This window comes from Elgaria multicarinata, chromosome 1 (genome assembly GCF_023053635.1).
Source record: "Elgaria multicarinata webbii isolate HBS135686 ecotype San Diego chromosome 1, rElgMul1.1.pri, whole genome shotgun sequence".
Lineage (NCBI taxonomy): Eukaryota > Metazoa > Chordata > Lepidosauria > Squamata > Anguidae > Elgaria > Elgaria multicarinata.
The window spans coordinates 137612179-137629397 of record NC_086171.1 but is presented as its reverse complement, the minus strand read 5'-3'; the positions used below and the strand labels follow the sequence as shown (position 1 = coordinate 137629397).

The 17219-nt window shown below is 40.7% G+C and overlaps 1 protein-coding gene across 2 annotated transcripts in view; it reads right to left on the bottom strand.

Annotated features, from left to right (window-relative positions):
* Nucleotides 1-17219, bottom strand: part of NEGR1 (neuronal growth regulator 1) — a 585000-nt gene that overhangs the window by 322489 nt on the left and 245292 nt on the right. For both annotated transcript variants that reach the window (XM_063137453.1, XM_063137460.1), the window contains exon 2: nt 4467-4699. In XM_063137453.1, the coding sequence (XP_062993523.1) occupies nt 4467-4699 (233 nt within the window). The remainder of the gene's footprint in view (nt 1-4466; nt 4700-17219) is intronic.

The window sequence follows — 17219 nt, the reverse complement described above, 5'->3', positions numbered from 1 at the left end:
AGCTTGGCTATTTATGTAATTTGTTATTTCTGTAAAATGGTGGCCATATATAGCACCATTTAGGCAAAATTACAAATGTAAATTATCTAATTAGACCATTTATGCCTGCCATTTTGCATAAATGATGATTTACATAAATAGCCGGGCTGCCATTTTTACGGAAAATGGCTGCTCGGGGTCAGGGCTTCCGGGGGGCTGAGCTGGAAAGGAATCCCTAAGCTCGAGCCCCGACTGGACTCCCACGACATCTCAAGTGGGTTGCTTGTTCGCTCCCAACAGACGATCAGGTGCACTGTGGCTTGCCATGGGTTGTTACCCCCTTAGTCCTCCTGCCTGCTCCTGGCATGCATCCCAGGCACCTTTGCAGGGGAAATCTTTGTTTCCTCATTCACTGGGCCAGCACCTTTTCTGCAATCGTTCTGCTGGCATTGCTGGCTCATGAGGGAAAATTATTCCCCTCCCCCACAAGTTTGCCAAATGCATATAATTTTATGAACACCGTTAACACATTCGCAAACTATTTTATTTATTTATTTGTATTTGGGGTCTTTTGCAAGTCTACAGGAGCAGGAGACTTGCCTGTCTGCTATTTAGCCCCGCATACTGACATCTCTCTCTTGTCAATGTCCTTGTCAATTTTATACTGTACTCAATACTTGCCATGGTAGTGAACACCTCTTTTTTTTTCTTAAAGGTTGCTTCATGTACTTCTGAAAGGTTGCTTCATATACTAATTATGCTCACCCACAAGCCTCCTTCTACTCCAGCCACTAGCTGCTTTCAGCTCTCCCCAACCCCTTTATGCTTATCGCTTCCCTCCGCTGGTCTCTGTTGTTAGCTGTCACACATACATATGGGTTACAGAGCTGTGACAGGGATTGGTAAAGATACACACATTTCAATGCAAGGCAGAGTGCGTGGGCTTAGTAAATATATGCACATTTCATGACACAGTGTTAAAGCAGAGGGGAAAATTCTGCACTTTTCATAGCAGCGGACTTTTCAATGTGCACACTTGTGCAAGATTGGGGAAAAGGGTTGTGAACATGTTCAAGACGTTCTCCGGTGTCTTTTCTTCTTGACTTTGAGGACCACGGGCTGGAGGGCACTGACAAGGGATGAGTGAGGATGGTGGTGGCAAGAGGAGAGACAGGTTTTTTTGCCACTCTAGCCAGGTGGCTCTCTTGCCGTTCCCAAGAACCAATGATGAAATCACCCTGCTGGGTTTGGACATCACTTCAAGCCACCTTGACCAACCCAAGAAGAAGCCACAGATTCTCAGGGCAGCTTGTTTGCGGGGGCGGGGGGATCTCACGATGAAAAAATTGCTCCAGGTTTGGACATCATGACAAGTTACCCTGAAACAACCTATGGCAACAACTCACCGTGGCTAATTGTGTTGTGTGAACCAGGTCATTATTTCAGTAACCCTTACAACTGCTCTATAAGATATATCAGTTTAATTAATTCTGCAATACAGGTGAGGGATAACGCTAAAAGACTGTGGCAGTGAGCTTACCGGAGAGCTAGCATTTGAATTAGAGACTTTCAATTCACACGCCATACTCTTAAGCACCAGATGACACCAGCTCCCTTATGTGTCTCATGACCAACTCTTACATTACAGGAGTGATTGGTTGGTGATCCTCTTTGGCTCAACATCACACCACTGGTTATATTTGAAACTTGAAATCATGAAACAAAGCCAATGATGTTGTCCCTTTCCATAACGTGCAATGCTGGTTTGAAGAGTCCTTTGAAACTGAGTTTACTCAAAACTCCTTTACTCAATATTACTAGCGTAATGTGTGACACAACAGTGGAGGAGCAGAACAGTGCCAGCCCTATAGCATAAGAAATGGCATTCCTTAGAATCAAAGCATTCCTTGCTCAATACTTCCCTGAATACAAAATTACAATGGATACAATCCAATACAGATCTATACATCCCCCTAAGTCTAAAGATTTGAGAGTGCTTAAAGCACTCTTAACTCATTGTTCAGTTGTGGCCACTTCAGTACCAACTTTCATAGGGTGGGTTTTGTAGCAGAGCACATACTTTGCAAGCCATCTTCAGTACAAAAGGGTCTCGGGTTTAGTACAGAAAGGTCTCAGTTAGGGATAGGGACAAAGTCATCCAGGTCTCCTTTTTCAGGAGAACTTGCCAAACTCGCTCTACCTGAACTGGGACATTGATATCTGCACTTTTTCAAAGTTTGTGATCACAGTTTTGCACATCAGGAAATGTGTACAGTACACAAAAAGTGCCCAGAAAAATACATCTGTTATAGAGAAGTGCACGCAAGACTGCTTTATCTTAGGGGGAACTGCCTTCAAAAAAAAAAAAAAAAAAAAGGGGGGGGTTGAAGTCAAGAAATGTGAACAACAAAACATGTACACATTTTCATGCAATTAAATTTCACATTGTTGGGGAAAGGATACAGAACAAATGCAATTTTGGAAAAATAAGAAAAGAAGCAAAATGAAACTTGACAGATTCATACATCCGTTGTCTCAGTACAAAAAAACCCTGACTGAGACCCTGGGAAGCCACTTTCAGATGGAGCAGATAATAGTGGGCAAGATGGCTCAGTTCCCTGCCTCAAAATTAGGATGCTTCAGATGTAGCTTCGGCCAGCAATGAGTGAAGTGTTATTGAATAACAAGGCATCTTTTCCAAACAGTTCATCTTTTACCATTTGTAAACAGGTTGTTCATATTTTTACACACACACACACTGTTTCCTTATCTACAGGCTCCTGCTAATCATTGGTTATTTTGTGGCTGAATTTCTGGATTTATTGTTTGCTTGTGTTTTATTGGGCCATAACTACAGAGAGCCGAGCTGACAGCATGAAGAGGCATTTCATGAAAGCTGTGGACAGCAGTCAGATGGTCTCTGCTTTTTGTCACTGCCAAGCCGGGCCAGTTTTGTACTGCAGATCATGAGATGAAAGGCTTCCCTCATCTCATTGCTAATTCCTAAACCACCTGTCCCTCAGAATCCTTAATTAGGGCATTGGGAAATGGGTGATCATCGGGATGGTTATTAACACAGAACTGTAATCTCTGTAAAGGAAAATGCACCTCGGCGTCACCACCAGGGCTCAATTCATAAACGCCCCCGGACCTTCCAATAATTGATTTCCATTGTATCTACAAACCTATCATGCAAATCACAATCTTCAAATATGCATCTGAGCTTGCATAAGCAAGACAAGGATGAAAGAGATTTTCTGAAGATGAACAGTATGCTCAACAGCTTGTTTTTGCATAATGATAATAATCTCTCTGAAAAGAACATTGTTTTCAGTGACATTTACTCTCTTTTCAGTTTGACCCTGGTTTGGTGTAATGATATCTGTCCCACTTGAACTTTATTAATGCTTCCAGGAAATGGTTTAAATGCCAATCACTTCCAAAGGGATAATTACATTTACACACAGATGTTGAAAGAACTTACTCACCCCCTCAAAAGGAATACTGTTCTCGGCTCTCTGCTAGGGCTGGGCAACAGGGCAATGTTCAAGAATGCAAGGATTCTCCGAACATCGTCATGGCGCTTTGCTTATGCCTAATTCTTGCTCATGTATACAATTGCTGCTCACTCTGTGCAAACATGGGGAAACTGTGCAAATCGCTCAGCGAATGAATGTGAAATTTGCGCAGATTCCCTCCATAGACTAAAGAGTGGCTGATTCAGTTTGCAGGGAATTTTGTGCAAATTAGGAAATCTGCACAAAATTGGATGGGGAAAGTTGCACAAATCAAACATGAGCAAATGTCTAGCAATTTATGTACATTTTCAGTGGAGACATGCTCACACTCATGTTTGGGGCTTTGAACAGGGCATGCTTGCATGTTTTATAGCAAGCCCAAAAGATTGTAGGAGAATAAAGAGGAAGGTGCTAAATGCTAACATAGCAGAGTTGAATGCACTTCATATAGGAAGACTGACAGTACAATCTTATGCATGTCTGTTAGGTTAAACTTAACTATTTTTGGTGTGTCTTTGTTCTTTGAATGGGTCTGTGATTGTATATGATTGATTGATTGATTTTGTGAATCTCCAAAAACACAAAGATACTTTTGTAAATGATATGGTCACCAGTCATTTAAAAGCATCCACTGATGTGTGGCCAAGTCGTTGGGAAATAGATACCTTTTTTTCAAATATTCACAAAATTAATATGGGATTGTTATTCAGAAGCAATTGTCAAATTCACATAGTTGTGGATATTTTGTGTGTGTGCGAGTGCATGCATGCATCCATCCACCCACCTATTGTATGCAAAGAGAAGATAACTAACACATTAATTGCTGAATTTTACTACTCATGGCATCAAGACAAACCATCAATTGAAAGACATAAACAGGCAAACAGGACCAGGTTAAAAGAATAGAAGTTGAAGAACATTAAATCTGACCATTTGTAAAATAAATAAATAAAATGGAATGACTGATACCTTTTACTGTTAAGTACACCTGCATTGTTCTGGGTGTGTGTTGAGTCTGCACCGAACAAGTATATGGACCATCATCTGACACATCCACATCCTGTATCTGGAGGCTGTACTCCCTTTTATTTGCTGTTGCAATTGAAACCCGAGGATCTACTGACCATTTGTCTCCTCCTGCAAAAATAATACTGGACCGGTTCAGCCAGGCACCTTTTGAAGCTCCATCTTCCAAGTAACACCTGTAGATTTCAAAGAAGAGAAACAATTAACTGATTTTTTTTTTTAAAAAAAAAATTATTTTATATATTTCTTTATTTATAACATGTGTGTGTACGATTAATTATAAATATATTTGTGATTAAAAGCCATGTTTTTATAGGACTATATTTGTGATTTAGAAGCCATATTTTTATAGGACTAGGAAGATGTGTTTTCAGGCCATTTGGGTTGCATGTAGACATATAGTTTTTAATGCAATCTTCAACCAACATTTGCACAAGAATGGCAGCAGAATGTATATGAAAGGATTGGTCTCTGTTTAGCTCTTTACTTCCTGCATTTCTGCCTCCCCAAGAGAAAGATGCCACTTCCTTAAAACAGAGGGGGGCAAGAGTAGATGAAAACAGGGGGAAACTGTCCAAATGTGCTGTAAGTACTAGGTTTCCACATGATACAGAGTTGCCACAAAATCTGCCTAAATCAAAACTCAAATAAAGTTTGTCAGTTCCTTCTCAGAAGAAACATCTGAAGAGCTTTGAGGGAAGAATTCCAATGAGACTAGCAACATTTCTCAGTGCCCCTATGTTCAGCCTAGCCTTCTCTATCAGCCCCAGTGCACCTTCCATAACTTGAGGATGCAGATTTTTGAAATGTTGAACAGATAGTCAGAATGATCCTTACTTTTGTTTCACACACACAAGTAAATAACAGTCCATTGTCCATGTCATGGATGCACCTTGTCCATATTATATTGTCCTAGGCTGGCCAGTTGTCCTACTTTACAGAGGGCAATCCTCTATTTTTGAGGGCTGGCAGAAGACAGTTCTCTATTTGAAAGTGGTGTCCAATCCAAATCTGGTTTAAAACCAAAGAACGATAAGATAAGAAGGGAGAGATGTACCTTGACATTGCCCTTCAACAGTTAGCACCTGGACAGGAGACTGAGCAGGAACATAGGTCACTAAGTCAGTTTTCTCCACTCTTTAATTCTATTTAAATTATAGTCATTATTTCTACATTTGCACCTATACATTTGCATTTGTGAATGTTATGCAAATCGGGGTCCTCGGTTTTGGTGATGCATTTGGGGGTCCTCTTTTTTTGGTGATGCATTTCCTCTTTTGAGGGGGATGCATAAATGGCTACCGTATAGTGTCCTGCGTATTGTCAGAACCAAAGAACTGGAATAAAAAGGCCTATATAGTTGACCTAACAATATATTCTTCACGTTCTTTGTATTTCTGTTTATTGGATATAGTCTTCTCCCATAGACGATACTCCAAATTCTTAGATGGGCATATGGCAAGGAAATACAAAGAAAAAGTTTAACAGTTTATCAATGGTAATGAGCCTAGTAATTTGCATAGAGCATGTTGATGTATATCTATAAAAAATAAATTGTGAAACGGAAGAGTATTACAATATGAGAACATGAAATGAGAGCTCTATTCATACTAATACAACCCTCTAAAAGTAAGGAAAGAGCAATACTCCAGTCAATGTGACAGACTCCTGCCGCTCTAAACTTCATTTTGAAAATGTTCAGCTACAAATTGAAGAGTGGTTCTTTTAAATGAGCACAAAGTACAGCCACAAAACGAAATACACATCCATCGAAAAGGGCTTGACAGAATCTCTACACAATCCCTCAGGGGTTTGAACACCGTGCAGAAGATTGCTACAAAATCCCAAGCTGAATTCAACAGGGTAAGTTACTGCCAACAGTATGAAACTAATCAGTTCAAAAATAAGGAACAAGGTATATTGCAGAATCTAATTTGCAGCCAGTTTCATCCTCCTGCCAAACCAAAACCAAGAAGAGTCTTCAAAGGTTTGTATTAAGAGAAATTTCCATATTTATTTCAAGAAGAAGAAGAAAAAAATATGGCCTGATACTAAAACTAAAACAAGAGTACGCTGTTATTTTAAAATGTGGTAAAACATTCAAAAATGACTATTATTCAGACATTATTAGACGCATCACTGTCTTTTAAGAAGATCTATTAACAATGATATAGAATTAAGTACATTGTGGATTTGGTGCAATAAAAGGAATTTCTAGAATTTTGGAGAGATCTGCAGAAAGGCTAATTGCATTTTTATTAAATAATTCAACCCATCATACTTGACGAAATGATTAGAAAATGCCACTAATGATGCATTTTAAATAAACGGCTTTGTTAGCTAAATATAAATGGTGCAGACGTTTTCCAAGACAGAAAAAGCCATCAGGTTTTTCTGCTGTAAAAGATGGTCTGAAAAAGCAGCACATTCTTGACTGCCAATGTTACATTTTGATACAAGTAGGGTCCTCTCCCTGCCCGCCCTCTGAACTGTGTAAGAGAGGCTGAAAATACCATGGAAGAACATAATCTGTACCACAGAAAATGATCTGACTCTCAATCGGAGAGATCTCCTGATTGTCTGAATTCACTATCTCTTACATAGTGCAATGCATATAGCATTGCTGTTTTTACTAGCATCTGATTACCCAAATGCTTTTGATTTCTCATCTAGTAAGTGTGAACCATAGTTTCCATAGTCTCTTCACTGGACAGACTCTGACATTGGCAGCTGTACAAAAGATGGCACACCTATATCAGGATGTGATCTTATTGGGAAATTTGACTCATGAATCAAATGTGCCCCCAAATACACCCAAAATGGATGGCTTCTATAAAACGTGGTATTCCATTATCTCCCATGCAGAAGGCAATCCTTGTGTCCCTAGACATCCATAACCTAAGAGGCTCTTATGGACAGACACTTGAAGAGAGGGCTGGGGCTGAATGCTGGTAGTGACTGGGTCTGAAAGTAGGGGTGAATGGGTCATGGGCTGCTAGTGAGTATGGCCAGGGCCAACAACTCCCTCACACCCTCCATCCATGCATGCTGAGATCCCATTACACCTGACCTCCCCTCATTGCCTAGTGCTGAAAACAGCTTAGGAATGCACCAATAAGCATGTTCCTCCACTTTTCCTAACCCCAATCAGCTCGCGAGGGAGGGATGAGTGCCTTATAAATGGGAAAGATGGTGATTCTCCCTGTACACCATCCACCCTATCACAACTGCACTCCCATAGATTGCTGAATGGATGTGTGTCAGGATTGTTAGAGGGCAATTTGTGAGGTGTGTACAGTTTTGGTTATCACACTTTTAAAAAGATATTGCAGAGTTGGGAAAAGGGCAGAAAAGGGCAGCTACCATAATCAAAGGGATGGAGCATCTCCCCTGTGAGGGAAGGTTACAACAGCTGGGATTGTTTGGCTTGGAAAGCCGTAGAATAAGGGGAGACATGATACAGGTGCACAGAATTCTGCATGGTGTGGCGAACCTTGATAGGGAGATATTTTTCTCCCTCTCTCATAATATTAGAATCCTGGCTCATCCCATGAAGCTAATTGGTGGGAGATTCAGAACAGATAAGACCACATAGTCAAAGTTTACGCAGTGCATAGTCAAACTATGGAATTCACTAACACAAGATAGTGATGGTCACCAGTTTGGATGGCTTTAAAAGGGGGTTAGATAAATTTCTGGAAGAGAAGGCTATCAATGGCTACTAACCCTGATGGTTATGTGCTAACTCCAGTATCAGAGACAGTATGCCTATGTACACCATCTGCTGGGGAACATGGGTGGAGGGTGCTGTTGCACTTGTGTCCTGCTGTGGGTTCCCAGTTGACAGCTAGTTGGCCACTGTGTGAACAGAATGCTGGACTAGTTGGGTCCCTGGTCTTATGCAGCATGGCTTGTCTTATGTTGTTATGGTCTTATGTTCTTTGGGGCACAGTTTGGTGGGGTTTTGGCATGGGCATTCACGAGGATCACATTGAAGGCCTGTCAGAGCTGCATATGGCCCAAGTGTCACCCACGGACCTGGTGACTGTGAAAATTGTTCATGTGATGTATCGTATGCATTCAGCAATCTCATTTTATTGTTTAAGAATTGTGTAACAGTTCTAAATCCAAGATTTCAGAGAGTCATATACAACCTTGGTAGGCAGCTTCCCATTTGCCAAAGGACAAGGCCATATAGAGAACTGTTCAAACAAGGCCAATATCTTTGAAGCACTGACTAGCAGTATTATACAAGGAAGCTCTATGTTCAAAAATACAATTTTGCTTAGTCACCAAACTGCACACACTACTTACAATTTCTCAGTTGTCTCTTTATTGCCTCCTACAAAATACTTATTCCTGTGCTGTATTTAATTGCCCACTTAATCATGCTTAAGATAGTAGAGCCCGGTGGCCGAGGACCAAACTGTATGTTGTGCAGTACATGATTTTTATTTTTATTTTAAAAAAAGGGTGTCCTCAAACTGGCCACTTTTATTTTGTAGAAAACACAGCCATGGGGACCCGAAATAGAGCATGCTCTTGATCCAGATCTGGGATCCATGTTGAATCCTTTGTTGCTACTTGCCCCCAAATGCAGGTGCTGTCATGGAGAGAGGGATTTTCAGAAGGCAACTGGTGCATGGGGGCAGTGTGGGTCAAGGTTCCACGGCTGCTTTTTCTTCAAAGGTGGTTCCACCAGAATGGAGATGCTACTACAAATATGTCATTCTTTAAAGCTAAATCTTGGTCAAGGACAATAATACTTATTCTGACTAGGTAGTTTCTAAGAGCTTCTAAATATTATTGTAATATATATATATATATATATATATATATATATATGAATAAAAATAACTATAGTTTTCCATGTCAGTCCTCCATCACTAAAAATATTAACAACCCTGAGAGATGACCATCCAGATTCTGCTTAAAAACCTCTAAAGAGTCCACCATCTTCCAAAGTGTGCCCTCGAAATGTTAAGGCTGCTCTTGCATTAAAAAGAACACACCCTGCAGCTATCCTTCCGAAATTTGGCAGGCTTGTTCACTGAGAAGGGACAATTATTCCCGCAATATCCATCCAGTTCCCCCAAGAAAGGGGGGGGGGGAAATCGGCAGTTCCCTTTTTAAAAAATAAATAAATAAATAAATTATAAAGACACATGTTGTTCTAAAATTTGACTGGCATAATCCTCTACTATGCAATTTCTACGCCTGCAAATATTATCCAATTCCAGCTAAGAGAAAAAAAGCTATAGCCCATGATACTCAATAAAAGGAGGCATGAAGAGTTGGTTTTCTGAATCTCAGCTTGGGTTTGGTACCCAGGTCAAAGTAGATGTTCTCTGAATTGTTTGGGCCATTTTCTGAAGCATCAAATTGGGGTCTGAATTGAATCTTAGGGCCGGTGCACATTTATTTATTATTGAAAATTTCAGAGTGGTATACAAGATAAACTGAAATAAAAACAGAATAAAACACTTTAAAATAGATTTTAAAAGATGCAAAATGTACAGTATATTTATATCTCTAATAAAAATCTCTACCATTTTCTACTAGACCTCTTAGTCACATCTTATTTCTTTGACTTCTATCCCCTTTCTACCAAAAATGGCACTCAAGGCATCTTACAATCACTAACAAAACTTGATAAAAGCAATAATAAAACCAATACATTAAACACAAACTTGACATATGTAGTTCGATGACTATTTAGAAAAATAGCCTATAATATAGAACTTACACACAACTGTTCCCAGTCTTATATCTCAACTCTCATTGTACATACAGAGTGAACAACTCTCATTGTACATCTGGATTTTTCTCCAACAATGCCACATGCCTCCTCCTCCTCCTCCTTCACCACCACCACCACTTCTGCCACCTTGATAAAAAACACACAATTTAAACAATAGATTTCACTGCTTTTTAAAGAAGCTGTCAAGACAAATAATACCCCCAAATTAATCAAGTCAAATCTCAATGCAGAAGGCAGTAATTAATTAAAGATTAAAGACATTTCTCCCCTCATATTCATAGTTAAATCCTGTGAAAACTGTGTTCAAACCGACAGGGTTAGCCAGGTACTTTCACAGCTGTCTCCGTAGCCTAACGGGCAGTTCTGAAGCGTTCAGTGTGCACAGCCTTCAAAAGACTGTAAAGCAGCCAGCTGCTGTGACATGTGTTTTGAAAGTTGCAGAGTTTTCTCTCTGCTCCTCACATAAAAACCACGGCTCTTTGGACATCAAGCCTTTAATGCTGAAAGGAGGAGATAAAACAGATTGGGGCGGGGGAGAGAGAGGGAGAGAATCAGACTTGCAGCAAGCTGTTTTATTTGCTGCAATGCCTATTCCGCCACCCGATTAGGACAACTTGCCAATGTCCAAATTATATTGGATATTTATTTATTGTTTATTACATTTATATCCCTCCTTTTTTCGTCCAAGGAACCCAAGGCGGCGCACAAAATCCTCCTCTACTCCGCGTTATCCTCACAACAACAACAACCCTGTGAGGTAGGTTGGGCTGAGAGTCTGTGACTGGCCCAAATTCACCCAGTGGGTTTCCATGGCTGAGTGGGGACTAGAACCTGGATCTCCCGACTCCCAGTCCAACACCTTTAGCCAATACACCGCACTGGCTCTCAGTGTATTTGGCTGCTCCTGTACAGCCACCACAATGAATACCTGAATAACCAAAGTCTCTTGTCAAAAGGAGATTACATATTTATAAAGCAAACCAATATGTGGGTAAAGGGTGCCAAGGTTATAATTTATTTACAGAAATGCAGCAGATTTGCCATTCTAGGTTAATGTTAACTAGTAGTGCTGGGCCAAAACTTGCCCTCTATTTTTGGGAAATTTCTCTCTCCCTGCAAGAGGCATTTTTTTGCCTCTTTCACAGGGGTGGGGTGGGGTGGGGGATTCAGAGAATTTTCTCCTTGGGGAGAGAGACAGGATTTCCACATACCTTTTTAAAGTGCAGCTGGTTGCTTAGGGCCCTTCTTCCAATTTTTAGGGTTTTTTTTTAAAAAACAACAACAACACCACTTCAGCATTTCAATGAGCGCAGCAGTTCTTAAAGAATGCTTATTGGACACCATGTGACCTCTCCCTCTCCAATAAGCATCCAGTAAGTACTCCTGGGCTCCTGAAAATGCTCAGGGTGTTTAAAAAAGAAGACCCCTCAACAACTAGCTACATTTGAAAAGGTATGTGGAAAACCTGGTCCCCCTCCCCAAGGAGAAAATTCTCTGAAATTCTCACTTCTCCCAGCCTCTTTCTCCTGAGTTTTCATTCCCCCTCCCCCATGACATGCCAAAAATGGAATAGTCATTTTTTTTGGTACAGCACTATTAACTAGACTTTTAAATTTAGGAAGTCTAGGCTAATCCACACAATCAATTTCCCAGCCATGTTGTCTATTATATATACACACTGCAGATTAGGGATGGACAAGTCAGTATGATTCTAGTTTCTTTCAGTTTCACATGTGTTTATTATTTATTAAGTCAATTCCATCGCATTTCTGCATGGGCACAGACATAGGGTGACCACATGAAAAGGAGGACAGGGCTCCTGTATCTTTAACAATTGTGTAGAAAAGGGAATTTCAGCAGGGGGTCATTTATATACATGCAGCATCTGGTGAAATTCCCTCTTCATTGCAACAATTAAAGCTGCAAGAGCTATACCAGAGTGCCCAGATACAAAAGAGGGCAGGGCTCCTGCAGCTTTAACTATTGTTGTGAAGAGGGAATTTCACCAGGTGCTGCATGCATACAAATGACACCTGCTGAAATGCCCTTTTCTATCCAACTGTTAAAGATACAGGAGCCCTGTCCTCCTTTCCATATGGTCACCGTACACAGACATATATTTTCTGCCCATACAAAGGTCCTGAAAGGGATGATTTGTCACTCCGAGTGCACCAATATTTTGAATACCTATGTGCTGGTTGTAGCAGCAGCTGGGCTTTCTAGCTACTTGGAGCAGCTTTTATCTGTAAGATCTTAAAAGGCAGCTCCTGGATCACCTTGATAAGAGTGTAATGCTAGCCTCTGCCATGATACACACAAGTGTGAAATTTGAAGGATAAGTACATTCTGATTAGCCCATTAGTCCAGGAGTTGAGTTCATATAGAACACAAACGGATTGAATTCCTTGAGCATCCCTAATCCAGACCGAAAGTGGTGGTGGTGAAACACTTCTCTATCAACTCATTTCTTGGTCTTGGACCATCTCATACAGCTTCCTGGGAATTTCAAATTATGTTCTTTTTTTGCTGGACCGGGATCTATGAACCTAACAAAATGGGCATAAAGACATATTTTTCATGGATATGAGCAGAAAGCAAATGTGTTTCCCCCATTAAAGGAGATGTGCCACCCCACACGTCTGGTTTGCCTAGCCGTGGGAGGGGGCATTGCGTTGGTGGGGGAAGAATGGGACACTTGGCTTGCCCCCATTGTTGGAGGGAAGGTGGTGCCACTGGCTGTGGGAGGGGTCCAAAAGATCATATTAGTGCCTGCCCACAGCCTCTTTGGATTGTTCTCCCTCCCTCCCTGGATGCAGTGTGGGCTTCTGCTGGTCGTTCTTTTGGGGGGTGAGTAGGTATTTATGGTTCTCAGTCTCATTGCCAGCTGGGAGTCTTTTCGCCTACTCCACACTATAAGTAAGGCAGGAGTCTTAGGTTTATTTGGAGATTTGTTATTTTGTTAGGTCTAACGGTCACTCAGTTAGAGCGGCGGGGGAGGCACGATGAGGGAATTCAGGAATGGTGTGCATTCTGAGGCACCATGCTGGTGACAGGTGAGTCCTGAGGGCCTCTTGCTGAGGGTTTTACGGCCCCAGTGGAGGGGATAAGGGTTACCTGTGAGGCCAACTCACCTCACCCACCTGGTGTTTTATGGCCCGGTAGGTGGTGACACGTGAAGGGCTCCCCTCACCAAAAGGAGCAGTCCTGTCTGTGGTGATCTGGCAGATGCCACTTGACAGGAATGGAATGTTTTCGCCCAGTAACAGCCCAGCTAGTTCCTGGCTGAGTTTAGCTGCTTGCCCAGTTAGTCCTTTGCAGAACTAATTGAATAAATGTGGCCCAAATTGATACCATACTTACGTGTTTCCACCTCATCCACTCGTAAACTAACTCTGCTCTCTAGAAAGTATCATCTGGAATATTGTTATTTGAATATTACATTGAAATTCATTAAAAATGATCACTTGGTTTTGAGAAAGATCTACTAGTACAATTATTTTGTTACCGTTAAGTACAAATTATGTGGTGCTTTCATTATCACTTAGCATTTATTATGGAGTTCATCTTCCCTCCGCCCCTTCAGTTATTTCTACCTTTCAGCTTCCTCTGGTCACCATAAGATTATAGTTAATGCAATTTATTAATACAAAATCTGTGTGAAGCACCAATTATTCCTTATGAATAAAGAATGACTATACAGCAAAATTAATTAAACCCAGCACTGCAGTCATTAGACAGAAGCGACATTAATCCTTATATTTCTCAAGTCTCTTGAGAAACTTTTCCAGGAACAGGAGTTCAGCTAAAGTTGATTTTCTATTTACAAAAATATTATCATGTATGAGCAGTAGAAAAGGTCTTATTTATTTATTCATTTTAAAAACACCAAAACCCCCACAAAAGTCTGCTATGATTATTTAAACTACAGACTTTTAAAATATAATTATTGAGATTACTTTTATCATATCTATTTGGGAATTTTATTTATTTATTTCAGTAATGAAATGATGCAATAATTCCCTATTTTGAAAATATATTTTAACCCTATATGTTTTTCTTTCTTCCCCAACATGAAAAATACAGTAACTTCTATTCTACTTTGTTTTATCAGTCAGCTTTCTTATACTTAAACATTTTATTAGCTGATTAAACAGCATAGGTTTACTAATATTTCTTATCTTTTTAAAGGTAAACATGAAGCTGAATTTCTGAAATTAAAAATAATCATTTTATTGGGGTTGACCGGTAATTGTACATGAACTTGGCAACTGCATACATTTTCATGTGAAACATGAAGAAGGTGCTGAAACTGACAGCATCAATAGCAATTTTGCACATTGCCCAGTCAATATGGATAATTGTCAACTAGTAATGGACAACGTGATTTGCTCAGAAATATTTCATACAGTGTACAGACTTCATGTATGCTTCCCAGACAGAGAATAAGTACATTGGGTTATATTGGTTCATTGCAGACAACGTAAGGCTAACTTAAACCACATTCATTTCAATGGGTCTACTCCAAGTATTGGATTCAAACAAGTCATTCAATCTGTATGATAACAAATGTTCTCTGGGCAGATTACAAAGAACTTAAAAGACTAAAATGCTGTAGGAACAGTTAAAATATAAATTTTATCTTGTATTTTATTGATATGATCCATTGAGCACAATTTTGAACATCACTTGGAGACAATATATGTTTGCTGTGCAATGTGTGAAATCCTCTGTTCATGCTATCAGTTTGTACACATTCTCCATGCCTTCTGACTGTGCACAATCAAAGCTGTTTATGTACATTCTTCATTCAAGTCATACCAACTAAAACATACATGCTAATAAAGAACTTGAGGGTTCTGTATAGGAATGCTGTTAGGGCATTTACCAGAGTCATACAGGTATAGTTCCCTAATTTAAAATAGCCTAATTTGAATAAACTCCTTAAGAACCAAAGGCCATGGCTAGACCAGGCGATATCCCGGTGATGGCCCCAGGATCAACCCTGTGCGTCTACATGATGCACAGGGCATCCCGGGAGCAGGAAGGGATGATCCCTCTCTTGGCCTGAGATATTGCCCTACCCTTTTCCCCCGCTGATCCCGAGACCGCGGAACATGTGGCCAGGTGTCGCGAATTGTCCCGGCTCCTCGCAAGTAACCGTGAGGAGCCGGGAACCGGGCGCAGATCTCCTCAGGAGCTCTGTGCCCATTGGGGGTGGGGTGGGGGGGAGGGGGAGTTTTTTTAAAAAAACTTATCTTTCATTCGAGGGCTCATGTGCTCCTTTTCCTTTAAAAAAAATAATCCAAAATCGTGGCCATGATGTCGCGCACGCTATGTGGAGATGAGGGCGACGATCTCGCAATCATAAAATTGTGAGATTGTCGCCCTCCAACCCCCTCATCTAGCCATGGCCTAAGAAGACCACTTTTTAGCCCAGCTTCCCATTTCCAGTAGTGACTAACCTGATGCCTATGGAAAGCCCACAAGCAACAAAAGAGAGTGATAGGACACTCTCACTGTTGTTTTCCCCATCAGCGGCCTCGTCCCTCTGATCTTGGAAGTCGCATAGAGCCATATTGGCTAGTAACCATGGATAGCCTTTTGTCTTCTCTAATTTCCTTTTCAAAGCTATCTGGTAACCATCACCACATCTTTGGAAGTGAATTCCATAATTTAATCTATGCACTATGTGGAGAAGTACTTTATTTTGCCTGTCATGAATATCCCACCATTCTTCTTCTTAGGATGATCTCAGCTGTTGCTGCTAAACTTTTTCCAATTCTAAAATTATGCTTTTTGAGGTGCAGCGAGCAGAACATACACCCAGTATCCCGAATGTGCAATACCAGAGATTCGTACAAAGGCCTTTCAATACTGTGGGACTGTTAATCCCTTTTTCAAATTATCACCTTTTTCACAGCTACCACACACCGCTGCCATGATAATTTTCATTTAACTACCCACCAAAACCTGAACTATCCAGCAAGAAATCCCAACTAAAATGGCATGTGACTGCAGCCTTGTCTCAGCACTGCTCTTGTTAGCACACCAAGGTTTATCCATGTCACTGTCTCGCTGGCATTATTTGGGGGCTCTCCTGGTGGTCACTAGCTCCAGGGCCCCTGATGTCTGCTATTGGTCCTGGGGTAATAGCACCACTGAAATATGTGTCATCTCACTGCTCACCTCTGAACTCCACATCCAACATTAAACATAAACATAAGAACCCTTCACATCTGACAAACAAGATAAATAAATCATTTTTATCTTTGAATGCAATAGCTTGGCCATAGGTCTGGCCAATGACATGCAGACAAGAACATGCAACAATTACAACAGCCCTTATGCAGGCTTTCTTCTCCTGATGAGATTACAATTATGTGAGGGGAGAGTGAGAATACACTAGCTAGGTCTGTAAGGTATGTCAGAGAAATCTGTAAAGGAATCAAATGAGTCTGGATTACTATGAATCCAACTTGCAGATTCTACAGCAGACTGGCATCTCCAAGTTGCACAGATTCCATGGACTTGCAGGCTGTGTTTTTTATTATTAGCACACACACACACACACACTTCCTTGAATTTTATCCAAATTTCATAATATATATATATATATATATATATATATATATATATATATATAACTAACACCAGGGGAAAATGTACATTTTCTCCATAGGCTAAACCTGAAGATGAATATGGCAGGGATTGCACATTTGTGCTGGAATTTGTGCATTTTTGCAATTGGACGAAATCCAATTTTGTCAATGAGCAAACGATGGAATGACAGACATCTGACAATCTGCGAAATGAAGACCGAACAGATTTTACAAAATCCATGCATCCGTGATACCTGTTGTGAGCCCTGCCAGCCCCCATGTGTCAGATGGGAAATGCCTGCAATGGGGAGCCTGCTGTCAGGCTCCCAACTGATC